The 18,579-nt window shown below is 35.6% G+C and overlaps 1 protein-coding gene across 1 annotated transcript in view; it reads right to left on the reverse strand.

Annotated features, from left to right (window-relative positions):
- Nucleotides 1-18,579, reverse strand: part of LOC128983426 (vesicular acetylcholine transporter-like) — a 121,311-nt gene that overhangs the window by 47,940 nt on the left and 54,792 nt on the right. Inside the window, exon 3 of the mRNA XM_054402713.1 lies at nucleotides 1,211-1,405. Within this exon, the coding sequence (XP_054258688.1) occupies nucleotides 1,211-1,405 (195 nt within the window). The remainder of the gene's footprint in view (nucleotides 1-1,210; nucleotides 1,406-18,579) is intronic.

The raw sequence follows: 18,579 nt of genomic DNA on the forward strand, positions 1-18,579 counted from the left end.
TCTGTATAAAGCCTGCCATCCCTCGTTTACAAACTTTGTCAGACTTTTGTTTAGTAGTGATAATATAGTAATAATATAGTAGTAACACACTAAATATTTATACGTTTGAATTATAGCATAATTATTGCACAATAATGCATAGTCCAAAAATATGTTTAACCATAGAGTTTTTACAATTTCTTTATGTCCCACCTTCACATACTAGGAGGCTAGGTTCTAGTCCGGAACTGTGTTACAGATTACTTTAGACTAGACCCAGAGGGTCGCGACATTGGTGATTGGTAGGTTTTGAACCCGGGACCTCGGGCTCCATCAGTATAGCAGAGCAGTAGTAGCGATATAGTGGACCAGGACGAGTATGTCTCAGTACGGTACGCCGGTGCCCGTGCGCCTTCCACTACAGAACGCAATATTGATACAGCGTTGGTCTTGCCTACTCAACTTTGCAGCACCGGTCGCCGTGGAACATCTTTTGACTTTTAAAATCCATGCAACCTTCAATGTTTTGCGCATGTCTAACTAGTGTATAATACAATACATTTATAATGAAATTATTTAATATAATAACACCACAAATACACAAGTACTAGATGATGAATCACAATATCTATTTATATCTTCAATACCTTGCACCTTTTTACCTAGGGTATAATACATGACACAAGCACTAGATGAGAAATCACTCTATCGAACCTTATCCATAATTCCAAGGTAAATAAACTATTATCAGCAAACTGACACTTACTTTCTCCCAGTAGCATGTTAACAATCCTTATAATGGGGCAAGCGGTGGGAGTACCTCTGATATGTTATGAGGAAATCACAAAAAATGCCACCACTTCTTTGGGTTCACAGGGACTCAAAACGGATATTTCCATTCAAAACATAAACGTGAAAATTTTGACGAAAACCATACTTTCACAGTGATACTATGGGTACTTTGGTATTATACCTACTACACCTTACAATTTGACATAACCTAACCTAACCTAAACTAACCTAAGGGTGTTTAGGTTAGGTTATGTTATCTTATGTTAGGAAGATTTTGTTATTTAAACTAATTATAACCTTATTTGGAAGTCGATTTATTGGTGTAGTGTGGAGAATACCAAAGCACCATACTATGTATAGGGGAGAAAGTTCAAAACCTTGTCACAGCAAACCTTCAGAATAACCACATTAACCACGTTAGTATATAAGGAGTATTCACCCAGTTATCCATGGCCTGCTGTCGTTGTAGCAGCTGTTCTTGTATACGTGGCCCAGGACCCTCGGCACTGGTGAAGGTCTGGACCAGACCCCGGGTGTACTCTAGCTGCTGGGGGGTGAGTAGTGGCTGGAGGGTGGACAGATACCCGGCCATGGTCTGCTCCAGAGGTGGTACTGGGAGTCGCGGTAATTCCACCTGTCACAAAAAATAAAACAAATGATTTCTAAAGTTACGTTTCCTGATCTTTCATATGTTACTTTGTCTGTGGAAGGGGGAGGGTCCTTAGACATGGTCTGCTACAAACAGCCAGAGCCTTAAGTATAATTTCGTGGCAGCAACTTCCAAACAGCTGCTTATCTCATTGTAATATTTAATTGCAGCTGTTAATGGACTGTTATATACTTTATAGCTTCCGCCACAAGATCACCGTCACTGTTCTCTCTCCCCGTTCGTCTGATCCGATCGCGTTATTCCGCACATAGCACCTCGCTCATGTGTAAGAAAACGGAAATAATTGGGGGAGGGCGCGTGTCCCCAATTAGTAGCCCCAACCGCAGCTCTGCATTGCAAATGTTTTCTTTTGTCTCTCCTCCCCCTCTGCTCACAATTGACAGCGAACACTGCACCGCTTACAGTGATCGTCGTCACTGTCACTCATTGTCTCTGAATCTAAGTGAATTTTGAAGCAACATAATGTGGTATTTACTTTCACTTCAGTATTTTATTTTATATTTAATACTTAAAAAATGTTTAGCATCAGGATTATATTGTGTAAAGGAATATTCTATTCTTCTAATTATTTTACCATAGCGTGTCGTTTTTATTGTACTGACAGCAATTATTTTAAGTGTGTGAATCAAAACTTTAAACATGATAAAAGCCCAATCATTTATATTTGAATACTTCAGATTATTGTATATAAATAAATAGTTGGATTTCTTGGTTTCAACGCTTCACAGAAGCATGGCGTTTCTTACGATATTAAGACAACTTATTTTCAATGTTTGGTACTAATTGGAATACTTTAAGGTTGGTTCTAGTACATTAAGATGATAAGTTAATTTATTTCTCCCCGTTTTTATCTAATTATGTGTTCAACTAAGTTCGTGAAGTTTAGAACTAATTCACGTTCGTGAAAGTCCAATCAGTGTATGTTCGTATACCAGTCTGTAGACTGTACACGTATACAGTGTAACAATCCGGCTTAGTAAAGGCTTTCTCGCAACTATTACAAATAATTAATTATATACTTTTTCCTATTTAAAATTGGTATGTAATTAATCTCTATCTAGGCTACATATAAGTTGTATGTTTGAGAAACGTTGCCCACAGCAACTCAAATATCAAAAACTTTTCGTAACATTAAAAAGCTGATATATTTTTGTTGGTTCTATTCTAATTAATCAAATAAACAGTTGTAGGGAATTGGTTCAAATCGAGTATTATACAATTTAAGTTTATATAATGTATTGGGAAGAGTTTTTACTTTTATAATTCAAAGAGTTCAAGAAAATTGAAGAGACTTAACCAGCCTGGAAGTTTGAGCAGTAAATAGGTAAGTTCCAGACGTTATTGATTCGTTTATGAATATGATAACAGTGAGCGGGAGGGAGACGGTAGGTGGATGTGCCTGTGTGCCTACTATATTCTAGACACGCTATTAAGAGCCTAGACGCTTTAACTCATTAAACAATTTAAAAACTACAAAGAAATTTCTAATCTCACAGCGCACTAGGTATTTCAATTGCAAATACTATGGTGTTTGTAAAAAAAAATTTTTAGATGGTAAATAACTCTCCAGTGGCTGTTAAAGTTAACATTGCTCTTACGGCAGGTAAATCCAAGATGGCCGTTGGCTTCCATGGATTTACTTGAAAAAATAATTCAAAACTACAATGAAAATTTCTAACCCCACAGTATAATAGATATTTAAATAATAATCACTTTGGTGTTTGTTAAACTTTTTTGGATGATAATCAACTCTATTCTCTATCAACTCTATGGATGATGATCCAAGCTGGCCGCTATTCTCCAAAGACTCTTAAAAAACACTTATCAATCCTAATTTAGTGTAATGGGGTTTGTTAGCTGATTAACATTTTTTTGTTGAGCGGAGCGAGCGAAGCGAGCGAAGCTCTTATACGTCGACTCTTATGCATTTCGTAATACGCAAACTCCACCTAGACGGCTGAATCAATCGTTTTCAAATTTTGCATGGTGATAAAGACCATATCGGTGAGTGCCAACATCTATATGGCATTAAAAAAGTCCCTCAGGAATCCGCCCCACTGGGTCTCAAAGTTTCAATGTAATCCTTATGGAAGCAGTATTTGACACATAAACAAAGACATATGATCAGCTGTTGACTTTTGAATGCAGTAGATAAAGAAATAGCTGATAGCATTATTTCACAGATATTGGAACAGAAACGGTATGGATCATAAATACTCAAATGACGACACTAGCTTGAGGTCCGTGACGTAGGAAGTGATGAAGGATGTGCAGTGTGGGGGGGGGGGGAGCAGTCTGGAGTGTGGACACTGTTTATGACGATTAGATTTAGGTATCTGCATTCCTAAAATTCTATGGGAAGGGAGGAAAACGGGTCCGCGGCGTAGGAAGTGGTGAAGGAAGTAGTCAAGGCGAGCAGTCAGGAGTGTGGGAACTGTTTATGACGATTAGATTAAGGTATCTGCAATCCTAAAATGCTATTGGAAGGGAAGGAAACAGGTCCCCGACGTAGAAAGTGGTGAAGGAAGAGGATTAAGACAAGCTGTTTGGGGAATGGGATCTGTTTATGACCATTAGATTATGATATTTGCAATCCTATGATGCTATGGGAAGGGAGAGAAACAGGTCCGTGACGTAGGAAGTGGTGAAGGAAGTAGTAAAGGCAAGCAGGACTGTGGGAACTGTTTGTGACGATTAGATTAAGGTATCTGCAATTCTAAAATGCTATGGGAAGGGAGGAAAACAGGTCCGCGATGTAGGAAGTGGTGAAGGAAGTAGCCAAGACGAGCTGCCCGGAATGTGGAAACTGTTTATGACGATTAGAATAATGTATCTACAATCTTAAAATGCTATGGGAAGGGAGGGAAACAGGTCCGTGACGTAGGAAGTGGTGAAGGAAGTAGTCAAGGCGAGCTGTCCGGAGTGTAGGAACTGTTTATGACGATTAGATCATGGTATCTGCAATCCTAAAATGATATGGAAAGGGAGGAAAACAGGTTCGTGACGTAAGAAGGGGTGAAGGAAGTAGCAAAGGCGAGTTGTTCGGAGTGTGGGATCTGTTTATGACCAATAGATTAAGGTATTTGCAATCCAATAATGCTAAGGGAAGGGAGGGAAACAGGTCTGTGACGTAGGAAGTGGTGAAGGAAGTGGTAAAGGAGAACAGTCCGGAGAGTGGGAACTTTTTATGACGATTAGTTTAAGGTATCTGCAATCCTAAAATGCTATGGGAAGGGAGGGAAACAGGTCCGTGACGTAGGAAATAGTGAAGGAAGTAGTAAATGCGAGCAGTCCGGAGTTTGGGAACTGTTTATGACGATTAGATTAAGGGATCTGCAAGCCTAAAATGCTATGGGAAAGAAGGGAAACAGGTCCGAGACGTAGGAAGTGGTGAAGGAAGTAGTCAAGGCGAGCAGTCAGGAGTGTGGGAACTAAACACCTCGACATAGAAAATTGTGAAAGAATTAGTAAAGGCTAGCAGTGTGGAGTTAGGAGAATGTTTGTGGAAATTAAATTAACGTATTTCAAATACTAAAATGTAATGGAAACTTGATGAAAACAAGTCCACGATGTAGGAAGTGGCTTAGGAAATAGTAAAGTATGAGCATAGTGTGAGAACCGTCTGTGACAGTTAGATTAATGTATCTTTAATCCTAAAATGCTTTGAGAAGGAAAGGAAACAGGCCCACGACGTAGGAAGTGGTGAAGGAAGTAGTAAAGACTGGCAATGCAGAGTGGGGGAACCGTTTGGGCAGTAAGATAAATGTATTTAATACTTAAATGCTATGAGAAGGGAAGGAAACAGGCCCTACGATGTAGGAAGTGGTGAAGGAAGTAGTAAGGCTTGCAGTGCAGAGTGTGGGAACTGTCTTTGGCAATTACATTAATGTATCTGCAATCCAAAAATGCTATGAGAAGAGAGGGAATCATGTCCACGACGTAGGGGGTGGTGAAGCAAGTAGTAAAGGTGAGCAGTTTTGAGTGTGGGAATGGATTAATGTATCTGCAAAGCTAAAATGCTATGGGAAGAGACTGTAGACTGTAGGTTAAAATGATTACGAAGCATGAATCGATACATGCAATCGTTTACAATATAAATTTACAACTGAGTTGACAACAGCCCATTTTTACTCCATAGAGGCTAAAAACGATTTTTACTCCCTAAAGAGTAAAAATGCTACTTTAGACCAGCAACGCATGTATTAAAAACGACTGTTTTCACTGCAGTATGACAAAAACAATATAATATGAACCCTTGATGACTCCGCTCAATTTTGTGGATGCCTCTGCGAACGCCACCTAGTAATATATTCCTTGTAATCGTATTGTCCCTTTCTTCAAACCACAAAACAGTCATTTGACGAGAAGAGGCAGCATTGAAAAGTATAGACTCAAGTGAGTACTATGCTGTATTAATGCTATTGTAGCTGATTGAGTGATTGCTACTGTATGAACCTGTGATTGTATATTAATTCCTACTATAGGAAATAATATCAAAAATACTTCTTTTATTTTTTAACATTTGTTTTATTTATTCACAACGTAAGAAATGTGTTAGATTAAAGTAAATTTATGTGTTGGACTGCCAAGTATATATTTTCTTCATAATAAGTTGATATTCCACTTAAACTTAAATAATAAAAGCTGAAATTAGTTATATAGAAAACGCGAGTTTCCTTTATATTGCTTTTACAACCGGAATAAACATACCGAGCCGTGGTTCGTTCCCCCGGTACTTCATATAACAATAAGTATTTAAGCTTTTTTTGTCATGACCTAACACGAAATTGGATGATTAGCTTTTTAATATATGATTTTATGGGGTGCAATATTTTCATTCTTCAAAATCAATCCTTGGAGGTTCTACTTTTTAATCATGTTTAGCTTTTATTAAAACTAGCCGTTACCCACAAGCTTCACCCGTTTGACTTCATAAGTATTAATAAAACTATCGATTGGTTAAGTTATAAGCTTTTTTTAACTTTATTTAATTTACAATCTGTTCAAGTTGAACAATAAGCAAATGATATAAATAGTAATACAAAAATAACTTGAAGAACATTAGCTCAAACACTAGCTAACAAAGATAATTTTGATAACACTTAGCTCTGAATGGTAGGTCCAATATCGTACGCTTCAGTCTGTAAATGGTGTTGTGATTCTCCAATAAATTAAGTGCAAGATGATTTGAATGATTTTCCAATTTTATAATGTATTTTTCACTAGATTTTGTAGTTTCTTCTTTGACTGTTCGAATTTGAAGATCATTGTGAAGTGTTCTGTTGGTAATAAACCAAGGAGCGTTGACAATTTTACGTAATAATTTTAATTGGTAACGTTGAATAATTTCAATGTTTGAGGTACTTGCTGATCCCCAAAGCTGAATACCATAAGTCCAAATTGGTTTTAGAACTGTTTTGTACAGTAACAATTTATTTTTTGTACTGAGTTTTGATTTAGATCCAAGAAGCCAATTAAGTTTAGTTGTTTTTAAATTTAGATGTTGTCTTTTAGTCCAGATATGTGCCTTCCAATTAAGCTTTGCATCTAAGTGCATGCCCAAGTATTTTATTTCTGAAATAAACAAAACAGAATACAGTACTACAAACAAATAAGTACAGCTGAGGTATTTTAACATTAGGCATATGTAGAAAGTTCACTTTAAAAAGGAATTACGAAGGCAAGGGCAATTTATGAAATAATGGATAGTTTTGCGCAAGGTTTCTCGCCATGACGAACATTTTAAGTTTATGGTTTATGGGGGATGTGACTTGTAGTTTAAAAAAAAGTTCATGGGTACTTTGGGATTTATATATGGATGTAGTTGTTCTTTGAAAATCATTTCTGCAACAAATGCCTATGTGATTCTTTTGTGTCAGATTAGTTTGGGTATTAATCAATAAAACATAAAACCCTCAACAAGGATGCAGCACAGAACTGACAGATCAGCATTAGACTAATCAGACAGCCGACAGGCAGCAGTAAAGGACCGTCATTAATTAAAACAATAACCAAATTAGAGCTGAAGCGGTTCTCCCGTGCGTCTTATAATTTGATAAAAAGGTAATCTCGCGTCGACCGCGGGCAGAGGGGCGATTCGTCATCGTTTCTGTGCTGTAATAACGTAATAATTCGTAGGAGTGAATTCGAGACGGTAGTTGTAGCAGTTGCCGTCGCAGCGCTAGCGTCTATGACCTTTCAACCCAGCGAGGGCACTGTATTGATTCTCACCTGCCGCGTACTGCACGTTCTGAAAACATCGGAGAGGTCACCGTCATTCATCGCTACTAGCCTGACAGCCCTGGATAAATATAGAAACACAGTCGTGGTGAGGTGGGTCTTCTTACTTCAGCTCATCGCTAATGCAGTGATCTGAATCTAAAAGGTCAAAGATTTCGGTGAATTTCCCAAATAGAGAATAAGCTATTACCGTAGGTCTTATGGTAAGACATTTTACCTGAGACCACTTCACCTTTTCGTTATGAGGTCCCCAGAAGCCACATCAAACACGGATGGTAAACCATACGTTACAAATGCATATACTGTATGTATATGTTTTCAAGTAAATCTTATGGAGGATAAGTAAACTGTTCTAGTTTACCTGCTTACTGATATATTTTGATAAAATTTTGTAAACGTATTTATTCCATACCAAGCTATTCAAATAAATAAATAAAAAACACAATCCATGATAATTGTAACAATTAGGTAGTAACAAGACCAGGGTTTGGACCGTTCCCTTTTAAAACGTAAAAAAATCCACTGGCGTAAAAAAAAAATTGTGGCAATGAACTTAAGTACTCCCTAAACCTAATAATATTAAAATGGTGAATAAATATGACATGTTTAAGGGAAGATTTTAGTTTAAATCCGATAAGGAAAAAGGAAATTCACTTAGTCTGCAGGTTTGCTATGGTGTAGGTGTTATACTTAATTGCTTATACAGTATACTAATCAATCACTTAAGTATACTGCCTCAAAAGGTTGCTAATAAAAAGTCAATAATGTTTATTAAAGGTACAGAAATTACACGTGTATTTATTTTAAGTGTAAATGCAATTTTCATGTTGAGTTATTTTGCACGTTAATGCAACATTCTTGGCTTCGTTTCAATGCGTCGATATAACTCCTTCTCCAACCCGGTTAACTGCAACTGCAACACAAGGGGTACGTGGGCGTGATGGTGCACGAGTTATCGACCACATATCAATCCACGGGGTCCGACGTGGTTGTCGTGACGTCACGGTGTTTGACACGTCACATTGGTGCGTCATATACACTACTTGGGTATAAAATCTTGATTCCTCAGATAATAGATTAACAGGTTTAGAAAAATCAGTAATGGATTTTTTTGCTGCTTAGTTTAAGGATCACATTTACTTATGACGTTCTAATATCAGTATATTACGGACCTATCTATCCCCATTCAGCGTATGATATACCTATATGGGTCTATGGAAGTGCACAAACTAAATTTATGGTTAATTTCAAAAAACGGGCAGTAGGAACAATTTGTTCTTTACCTAAACGCCAATCGTGTAGAAAATTCTCCTCAGAATCCACAATTCTAGCTCTTCCATCTATCTACATTCTTGAAACCCTCACCTTAGTCAAACAAAATCTTTCTTTATTCCCTTATCCATAAAACTTCCGTTTTGCCCATATTCACTTCGAAATTCCCACAATTTGTAAACCCCAAAATATGTTACATCTTTCTTTGGAATTAGACCACTCAACATTTAAAAGCTGCATAAAAAGATGGTTAGTTAATTAATATGTCCTTTTACAGCATACAAAAGTTCTTGAACCACAGTAACTGGACTGCTGTATGGTGTACTGTATGGATAGCGATAGTGAAATATGTAAATTATTGTCTAGCAAGAGTTGTAAATACCTTACTATAGATAGCCTAAGAAGAAGAAAAACTGAATCATTTTGTATGTTGTATCATGACTTAGTTAATGCAATATTCATTGTCAACTTTAGCACAATAAATTAATTTGATTTGATTTGATTAAACCTGTACGTATGTACACTGTACAGGTACACAGGTACATGATCTTTGTGCGGGATCTCCACAACATCAAGAAGATGCTAGAAAATATGCTCTTCCCCTTAGATTAGGCTTTAGATTTAGACTTGCAGAACATCAGGAGTTGTCCATAAAACGGTTTATTACAATTATTATCAGATTGTAAATAAAATATTTCAATTAACCTACATACTATACTTTACTCTATCAGTACAACGTTTTAGTTTTTAATGGATATCAGTAAAATATCCGAAGTTATAATATCCCTACACTGTGTTATTCTTGATCTTAAATGGATTTGATTTTATTTCAAACAAATTGTTACTTACATTTGTTACCTTACCCAATGGCATACAGGGTTAGGCAAAAGTCTGGAACCCCCCAGTTAACTTTTTATCGCGTTGCAGTAGCAAAACCAAACTCGGCACAAATTAACAACATAAGAAATTGCACTTTTTCATCAAAGTTACAACTCTGCCCCAGCCACAAATTTTCAAATGTTAACACTTATCATGAAACCCCTAATTTTAAAGGGTTTATCAAGAGAAATTGAATGGCGCAAACCAGAGGTCAATATAGCACCCCTATTCAAAATGGCAGCCATTTAAATTTAAGATGAACAAGAAAGATAAAGTCTGGACACCCCCAGTTAACTTTATAACGTGTGGTAGTGGGAAAACCAAACTCGGCACATGTTTGCAACATAAAAAATGCACTCTTTCATTTAAGTTGGAACTTTTACCCGGCCCCCAAAATGGGGTATTTTGGGGGCAGCCCCAAATTTTCAAATGTAAACACCTATCATGTGACGCCTCATTTTAGGGTTTCTCAAGCTAAATTAAATGGCGCAAACTAGAGGTCAATATCGCACCCCTAATCAAAATGACAGTCATTTTGAAATATCCCCTATTAACTTTTTAACAGGTTATAGCAGGAAAACTAAACTCAGCATACCTTTATAAAAAAAGAGAATTCACCTTTTGGTCAGTATTCAAATATTAAATTTTTTAAGTTAATTGGGGGTGTCCAGACTTAATCTTGCTTGCTCATCTTAAATAATTAAAATTACTGCCATTTTGATTAGGGGTGCGATATTGACCTCTGGTTTGCGCCATTCAATATCTCTTGACAAACCCTTTAAAATGGTCACATGATAAATTTGAAATTTGATTTTTTTAAATTTGAAAATTTGGGGCTGCCCCAAAAATACCCCATTTTGGGGGCCAGGGAAAAGTTGTAACTTTGATGAAAAAGTGTTATTTCTTATGTTGTAAATATGTGCCGAGTTTGGTTTTGCTACTGCAACGCGTTAAAAAGTTAACTGGAGAGATCCAGACTTTTGCCTAACCCTGTACATATAATAACAACGTAGGCTACATTATTGAACAACATATTCTCTTAGGAGAGAATATATGAGTACCGTATATGAAACCGAACGGTTTCAGTTCTAAACTGTGCTACATAGGCGTCTCATGGGAGATTTTAGCTGCAAATTATAGAAATACAGCTTTGTCTACTTAGACAAAATACTTAGACTTCCCATGCGGATTCACTTGGAATGGACGTTTTAACAACATTTTTACTGGAAAAAAATTAAAATTCTAAAAGAAAAGAAAAACAAAGATCCTAATGACTTAGTGCCATCGCCCAACGTTTATATAACTTAAGTGTGATATTGTACTAAGATCAAAATGCAATTGCTACTTACGAAAATGTATCATGTATATTCAATATTTAAATGAATACTTCAAATCTTAGGGTTGTGTCAGTAAAAATTCAGATATAGGTGAAGTCTAGGTATAATTTAATAATTGATTAGATCAAAATGTTATATTTTCATAATAAACCTTTAATTTTTGCTTTACAGTAGATAATCACCTGGCTGGTGACAGCAGCCAATAATTTATGGCTGTTTATTATAACGTATTTTATGAGAAAAACAGTAATAATTTTTAAATTTACTACCCATAAAATCAACGATATCTTTATTAGCCAATAATACACAAAGACAACAGAGATAGGTATTGTCTGTGATGTTTGAGTTGAGGGGAAGCAGTATTCCCTCAGGAGAGGGGCCTGTGTTGTGTTGTAGCGGATACGTTCGACAATCACTCTTTCAAACGCCCGTCCTGCCATTAGCCTCAGCCTTTATGTATAAAGCTGAGAGGAAATAGTTTACTTTCAGGTGAATTGATGAGTAAAATTATGTTTTACCCACTACACTGGAAACAGAAATATAGGTTGAACAAACCTTGGCTACTGTCGAGTGCTTCTTTGTACTATGTAGGAAATAATTATTGCTGCAATTTGCTACAATTGTACACACTAACTTGAGTTTACGATTTTATAAAATCTTCCATTTAAATTGAAAACTTAATCTGAAGATATATACAGAGTGTCCCGTGAAAGGGTTGCTAATTTTTATTTATTTTCTATACGTATCGAAGATGCTATAAACTTGCAACTCTACAGGTATAATAAGTAAAATATATATGAAAAAATACTTATATCTCATTGATTCTGAATCAAAACAAAATGGCGGAGCAAGAAAATAACAACAAATTTAGAGAAATGGGTTTGTATGCATGACTAAAAGTGTATAGATATTTATGGACATCATTTGCAAGGGTTATGAATATAATTGATTTAATTTAAGACTTCCTATTTACTTAGGTAGCATTAATAATTAAAGGTAGCAAATAAATAAGTTGGGTATTTGGATAAAAAAATTTGAGTCGACTAATGATATTTTTTATTTTTAACAAATAATATTTAACCCGAATTGACAACGTGTATGTCGTGATAGTCTCTCGTATCTTAATTAAATTTGACATTTAGTTTCAACCGTTTCAACCAATCAAATTCATTATTATTTTATATATTTACACTTTGCTTGATATCATGGGTTTGTGACAAAGTCTCAGATAAAAAAAGCCAATTTGATTCCACTTCACAAAATAAAAGCTTATATTATATCCAGTGTCATTCGTAGCATCAGAGACTGTTTATATCCATTAAAGTACGGAGGTCGCACTTAGTGTAGCATTTTGGAGTGACAAGGTCTCTTGAACTGCTGGTCGCCACTGAGCACAACTTGCATGCATAAAGCACCGATGCGCTTATACTGCCAACGTTTCCTTGAAGTATCAGAGCTTGGTATATTTAAAATGAGATTTTCATCGTTAAACCATTAGAGCCATTCTTACGGGATGTTTTATTTAACCTTTAGGATCCCAGGGATAGATAGTTTTTCGTTCCCAATTTAAAAGGTTTCCACTATCTTGTAAACACAAAACTCGTGATTCTTCTCCTACTGACGGTTGAACTTCTCATGTGGTACACACTAGACCAGACTAAGGCAGGATTCAAAACATCGACACATGCTGTTGCCTCTTGGTGAATTCATAATAGTGCAGGAATCTTAAGATTTTTTCCAGTACATGTCAGGCAAAGTTTTCAAGAATTGTCCAATGATAAGTTTTCATAAGTATCTATTTGTTACTCTCGATGGATGATGTATTGGCGTTTGGAGGTTGAAGGGTTAAAATTTACTGATTAGATCGTGGCTTGATGGGAATAGTTAGTGCATGACGACACAGAATTACGTTTCCACAAAGCTGCTGTTCCATCTTCCACTTTGATGTATCTACAGTTCTACACAGAACATTGTTGTTGACAGCAGGTTGCTAGGACGGTTATTCTAGGCTTCTCACATCAGACCATTCCCGCCGTGTGGTACTTTGATACACACATTTTGTGACTCAAAAAGTATTCTAAGTATAGTATGTGTTGGCAAGTACTTCTTGGTCTGTACAATCTCCTTGGGACATTCATCGCTCGATTAAGCACATGTACAAAACCGGTTCCTAAGTCGAAGGCGTGGTCTTAGTAATAATTATTTCTAGAAGTTTAGTGTATAAAACTGTTGAATTATATGACAACGATTTCATATCTAATGGGGAGACGTTTTTTTAATAGAAGAATATGGGCAATTTTAACGCTGGGGGTATGACTAGAAATCAGTCAATGATAGTTCTTTGATAATTTACATTATTTATCTTCCAAATTTAGGAAATCGGGCTATCTGGCGTCCTCGTCCCTAAACATTTAATAGTATAAAACCTTTCGTGGAAGGTATTTTCAGGGTTTGTGTTTTAGAAAGAGTATGAATGTGTAGCTTCAAACAATCCATCCGCTTTAAGCGCCGGGATTGGCTGCGAGGAGGGCACCCGCGCTCTGATTGGTCGAGCTTGGGGCACCGGATCAATACAGGCTGGAACAGCTGACTGGCGTTAGGCCCGGGATACACATAGTTAAACCGTGGTCGCCTTTAAATAGCCAATAATTATTTACAGGCTGAATACATTATGCATTTATTCTTGAATGTATGGAATAAACCAGTTTTCTAGCAGTAAATGCCAATAATGTAATATTTATGAAACTGTAATTGCTCGAACGGACTTATATTAATTATTTTATGGCTTGTTATATATAAAAACGTATATTCTAATTAATTGTTTGCTCAATGATGCAGAAATATCAATAACTTAGCTTTTTACCATTTTTTGGTAGTATAAATATAACAATTTTGAAGTTAATTATTAATTACAAATTGAATTCCAATTGATAAACGTTTGCTGATGTATGTAAACCTCCGCCTAATTGCAGTAGCAACATTAAGCAGCTCTTTGCCTCAATTTATTGGACGTAAATACTTTTTCTTAAGTAAGGACTAAAATTAGATATCCCAAACCGTTAATTATACGACGTCATATGTCTTTGGTGAATGAAACATATTAGCCGTTGATTCATCAATGGTTTGATTTATAATGATAGTTTTTTTTTTTAGTTACAGTACTCTTTCAATTAGATTTTAGGGTATTGGTGTTTTCTCGTTTGTAAAGAGAATTTACTTAAATATAAAACAAAGTCCATTGTTGTAAACCAGGTAGTATGTATAACCAATGTTCCATTAAATTTATACAATTTATACGTTTCGTCCATTTGGGTTTAGTAAAGTGGAACTATAGGAAAATACTCATCGGACTATTTTGGAGCTCTGCCAAAATCATAAAAAATCATTGATAAAATCTCTGACAGGAAAAATGTATTTTTTTTAAACGTTCAATTTCCCTGGCCATCAAAGTTTAATTGGAATAAAAATGGTACATGTGTATGAATCTTGTTCCCTCCAATTATTTTCACAAGGTAAACATATTTTAAACATAAACTTCTAACTTTATAACACAATTTGTTTTCTGGACAATACTTTTAACGACACAACATAACTACCCATACAAAATTAAAAATATATTAGAATAATCGTGCATAAAAATCCAATACTTTAGGGTTTTCAGTTTTCCATAATTTCTTAACATTTATTTGACGATTTAAAAGTCAACCAATTTTTAAGAAAGACTTGATTGATTATCAGGAGCTTGAGGTAAATTTGACTAACAAACAAACTACCGATTTCACGAGAAACATTTAAAATGTGTCACAGTTCAAAAATAATGGTCTTGCTACAGTATTCACTGAGTCTCTAGGTTTGCTGCAGTTAGGGGTTGTAGATGGGGGATGATCATGATGTAGGGCAATACTCCCCAGGGGAAATGAGACAGGGACACACTGACATAGTTATAACTGGCTACACTATGTCTCTGCTATCTTCCACACACACACACACACATATGTATATATATAGTATTTATTAAACTAAAAGATTTGTTATTTTTAAATATTTTAAAAATTTATGTGTGTTAAATTACGTATATTGTATACGGTGTATACAAACTCTCTGGAACACTTTTGCATATTTGTTTCTTAGGTCAAAACAGTGCAAAAACAACATATAAACATGGGTCTAAAATGCCTGATTTTCTGTCTTTCTGTCTGTTTGCGTTTATTACATATGTATCCATAACTTTTAAAGCTCTTAAGTGATTGACTTTAAGCTTGGAACATTATTAGTGAAAAATAAGAATAATATTTTCACAAAGTATCAAATTTCTATATTATATCTATTAAAATTTGCGGCCATTTAAAAATTTCTATCCTAAAAATCTTTAAAGTAAGGATTATACTAAAAACTATTAGGAATATGTGTTTTTAGAGATTTTTATGACTAAACCAAACCCCTTGGTTGTAAAAATCGGTTTATAAACACTTTATGAAATTGAATATTTGTAAGACCGCTCATGGTCCAGATTACCTCACTGACGCGACGGTGTGGTGTTAAACCGGAAAAAATTAAAACATCTTAACATTCATATACATGGTGTCACAAAAGTTGTAATACCTTAATTGTTTATTAACCGATCTCTACAGTTGAATTATCGTTCGATTTGAGATATAATTGCCTAAAAACGATTACACCTAATAGTTTTTAGTATAATTACTTATTTTAAAGATATTTAAGATAAACAAATTTAAATGGCCACCATTTTTTATTCATAAAATTTAGAAATGTGATACTTTGTGCAAAGATTACTCCTATTTGCCACTACTTATGTACGATGTTTAAAGTCAATAGTTTAAGGGAGTCAAATGTTATTGATAAAAATATATATATCAGACTTTTAAATATAAAAGTCCCATACAGAAATACAGAAAATCAGGAATTTTAGAACCATGTGTATATTGGTGTTTTTTCTTATGTTTTGACCTAAGGAACAAATATACAAAAGCATACCAGAGACTTTGGATGCACCCTGAAGCCTTGTATGTGTTGGAATAATGAACTGGAAATATGGACCATGTAACTGCAGTACGTTGAGATAAAGCTGTACTAATTAAACCCAATTTTTCAAATTGTACATCGTAGAGGATAATTAATAGCTACACTTAGGCTTCATCTTCGTTAAAAAAACTAAATACATTCGTTAAAAACTAAGTTATACATTTTCGTAAATAAAGAAAAAAAATGTTATTGTCAAATAGAATACAACAATACATACCACCAAAATGTATATTTAAAATGTTATTATAAAAAAGATATTTTAAAAGCATAGTAAAAATGAATTGCGAACACGCATTGATTACAATATAGAGCGCGACGAGTAGCCACCCATTACACTAATTTGAATTTTAAATTTCGGAGGTTTGATTTGCGTGCGGCTCCACGCGGTTAACTCACGCAGTTGTACGAGTTTAACGTTTGTTTGTTGAAAGGGTATGGAAAAAATGTATTGATTAAGTTAAGTTACACGTATATTTTTAGAAGTTTACAAGGTGATTTATTTTCTTTCATGTTGGACGTTCCGTTTAAACTATTTGTATGCCTAAAAAAACGTTTATTTTACAGTTGTTGTAACGTCAAAGTTATCTCGCAAGTTAAATGTGTGTACATTAAATGTTGCATTCAATTATGGAATGAGGATTTTATTACAGAATTAAAAACAGTAGTACTTCTCATAATGGTATACGAGGCATGTTTTTAAGTAAGTACCGTTTTTAAACTTCTCCGTTCCAGCGCTGCGATTGGCATTTTGGACATTTGCGCTGTATATGTGCATCTATTGGCAAGCCCTAGCCGGAAATTCGACAACAATCGGCTGTGTTTACATCCGGTATCGAGCATTCAAAATGGTGCCGCAAATTGAGACTGCCGCCGACTGTGAAGTGCGCGCTGTAATTAGATTTTTATGTTCTAAAGGTGTGAAAGCCATTGAAATTTGTCAACAGATTAGTGAGATGTATGGCGAGAACATTTATGAGTGACGGAATGGTACACAAGTGGGTAAGGGCATCTAAAGACGGCCCAACCAATGTTCATGATGAGCAACGCACTGAGTACTGGGGACAGTGACGCTGCCCAGTGCGTTAGTCATCATGAACGTTGGTGGGGCCGTCTTTAGATGCCCTTACCCACTTGTGTACCATTCCGTCACTCATAAATGTTCTCGCCATACACCTCACTAATCTGTTGACAAATTTCAATGGCTTTCACACCTTTAGAACATAAAAATCTAATTACAGCACACACTTCACAGTCGGCGGCAGTCTCAATTGGCGGCACCATTTTGAATGCTCGATACCGGATGTAAACACGGCCGATTGTTGTCGAATTTCCGGCTAGGGCTTGCCAATAGATGCACGTATACAGCGCAAATGTCCAAAATGCCAATCGCAGCGCTGGAACGGAGAAGTTTAAAAACGGTACTTACTTAAAAAACATGCCTCGTATTTTAAAATGCACATTGCATTTACAACGGCGATGTAATTTGAGTGAACCCTTGCCTTCCCTACCATGTGGGCTGACAGTACCTCAATTGCACCTTAGTTTAGTTTTGCATTTGGTTATGAACATTGAAACCCGGTTACTGAATAAAACAATATTACAATTTTAAGTTAATCAAGAAAGTTTTTTTTGTTACCAGTCAAAATTAGATACATTTTGTGAACTCTATAATACAAATAATGCAAATTGTCAAAATCATATTCACATCACATAACTTCTACAGTACTTGTTTATTACCATATAACAAACAATAGCATCCTGTCTACGACACGAGAGAATGATATAAATTGTCAGTGTGACATTATTAGTGCAAATAAACCTGCTAGGGAGAGTGCATCAGCCCCTTTATTTACAAGGGTGACCTATTGTTTAGTTACGCGGTGGGGAGGGGGTGGGACCCACAAAGATAACAGCCCAATTAAACAGTTCCGCCTTATCGGACACCATCCCCAACCCTTGCAGCTCCCCTGTACCCACGTCACGTCACGGCGGTGACGAGGAATTACCATTGAAATACCGTCTAACTAATCTAAGGTTGGACCGTCCCCTTACATATAAATGCAAACTGCGTAGAAAAATGCAAAATGAAATAAACCATAATAAGAAAGACTCTCGTAAAAGTTAGCTCAAGGCTATAACAATATTCATTAAAAAAAGCTATATAGGCCTAGTATCTTATTTAATACTCATTTATTTTTCACTATTGTTATCCAAGATTTTTATCAGATTATTATTCTTGGATACATACATATTGTTATGAGTAGAAGACATTTTGCTTAGTTTCTCAAGGACTTACTATGAGGAGGAAGATTCAATTAATTTTGTCACCTAGGCTATATAACACTTATGTCAGTATGTCAAACATAC

Source organism: Macrosteles quadrilineatus, unplaced genomic scaffold (assembly GCF_028750875.1).
Source record: "Macrosteles quadrilineatus isolate MER2022 unplaced genomic scaffold, UCM_ALF_1.0 Scaffold_1__1_contigs__length_201487025, whole genome shotgun sequence".
In the NCBI taxonomy this organism is placed as follows: Eukaryota; Metazoa; Arthropoda; class Insecta; order Hemiptera; family Cicadellidae; genus Macrosteles; species Macrosteles quadrilineatus.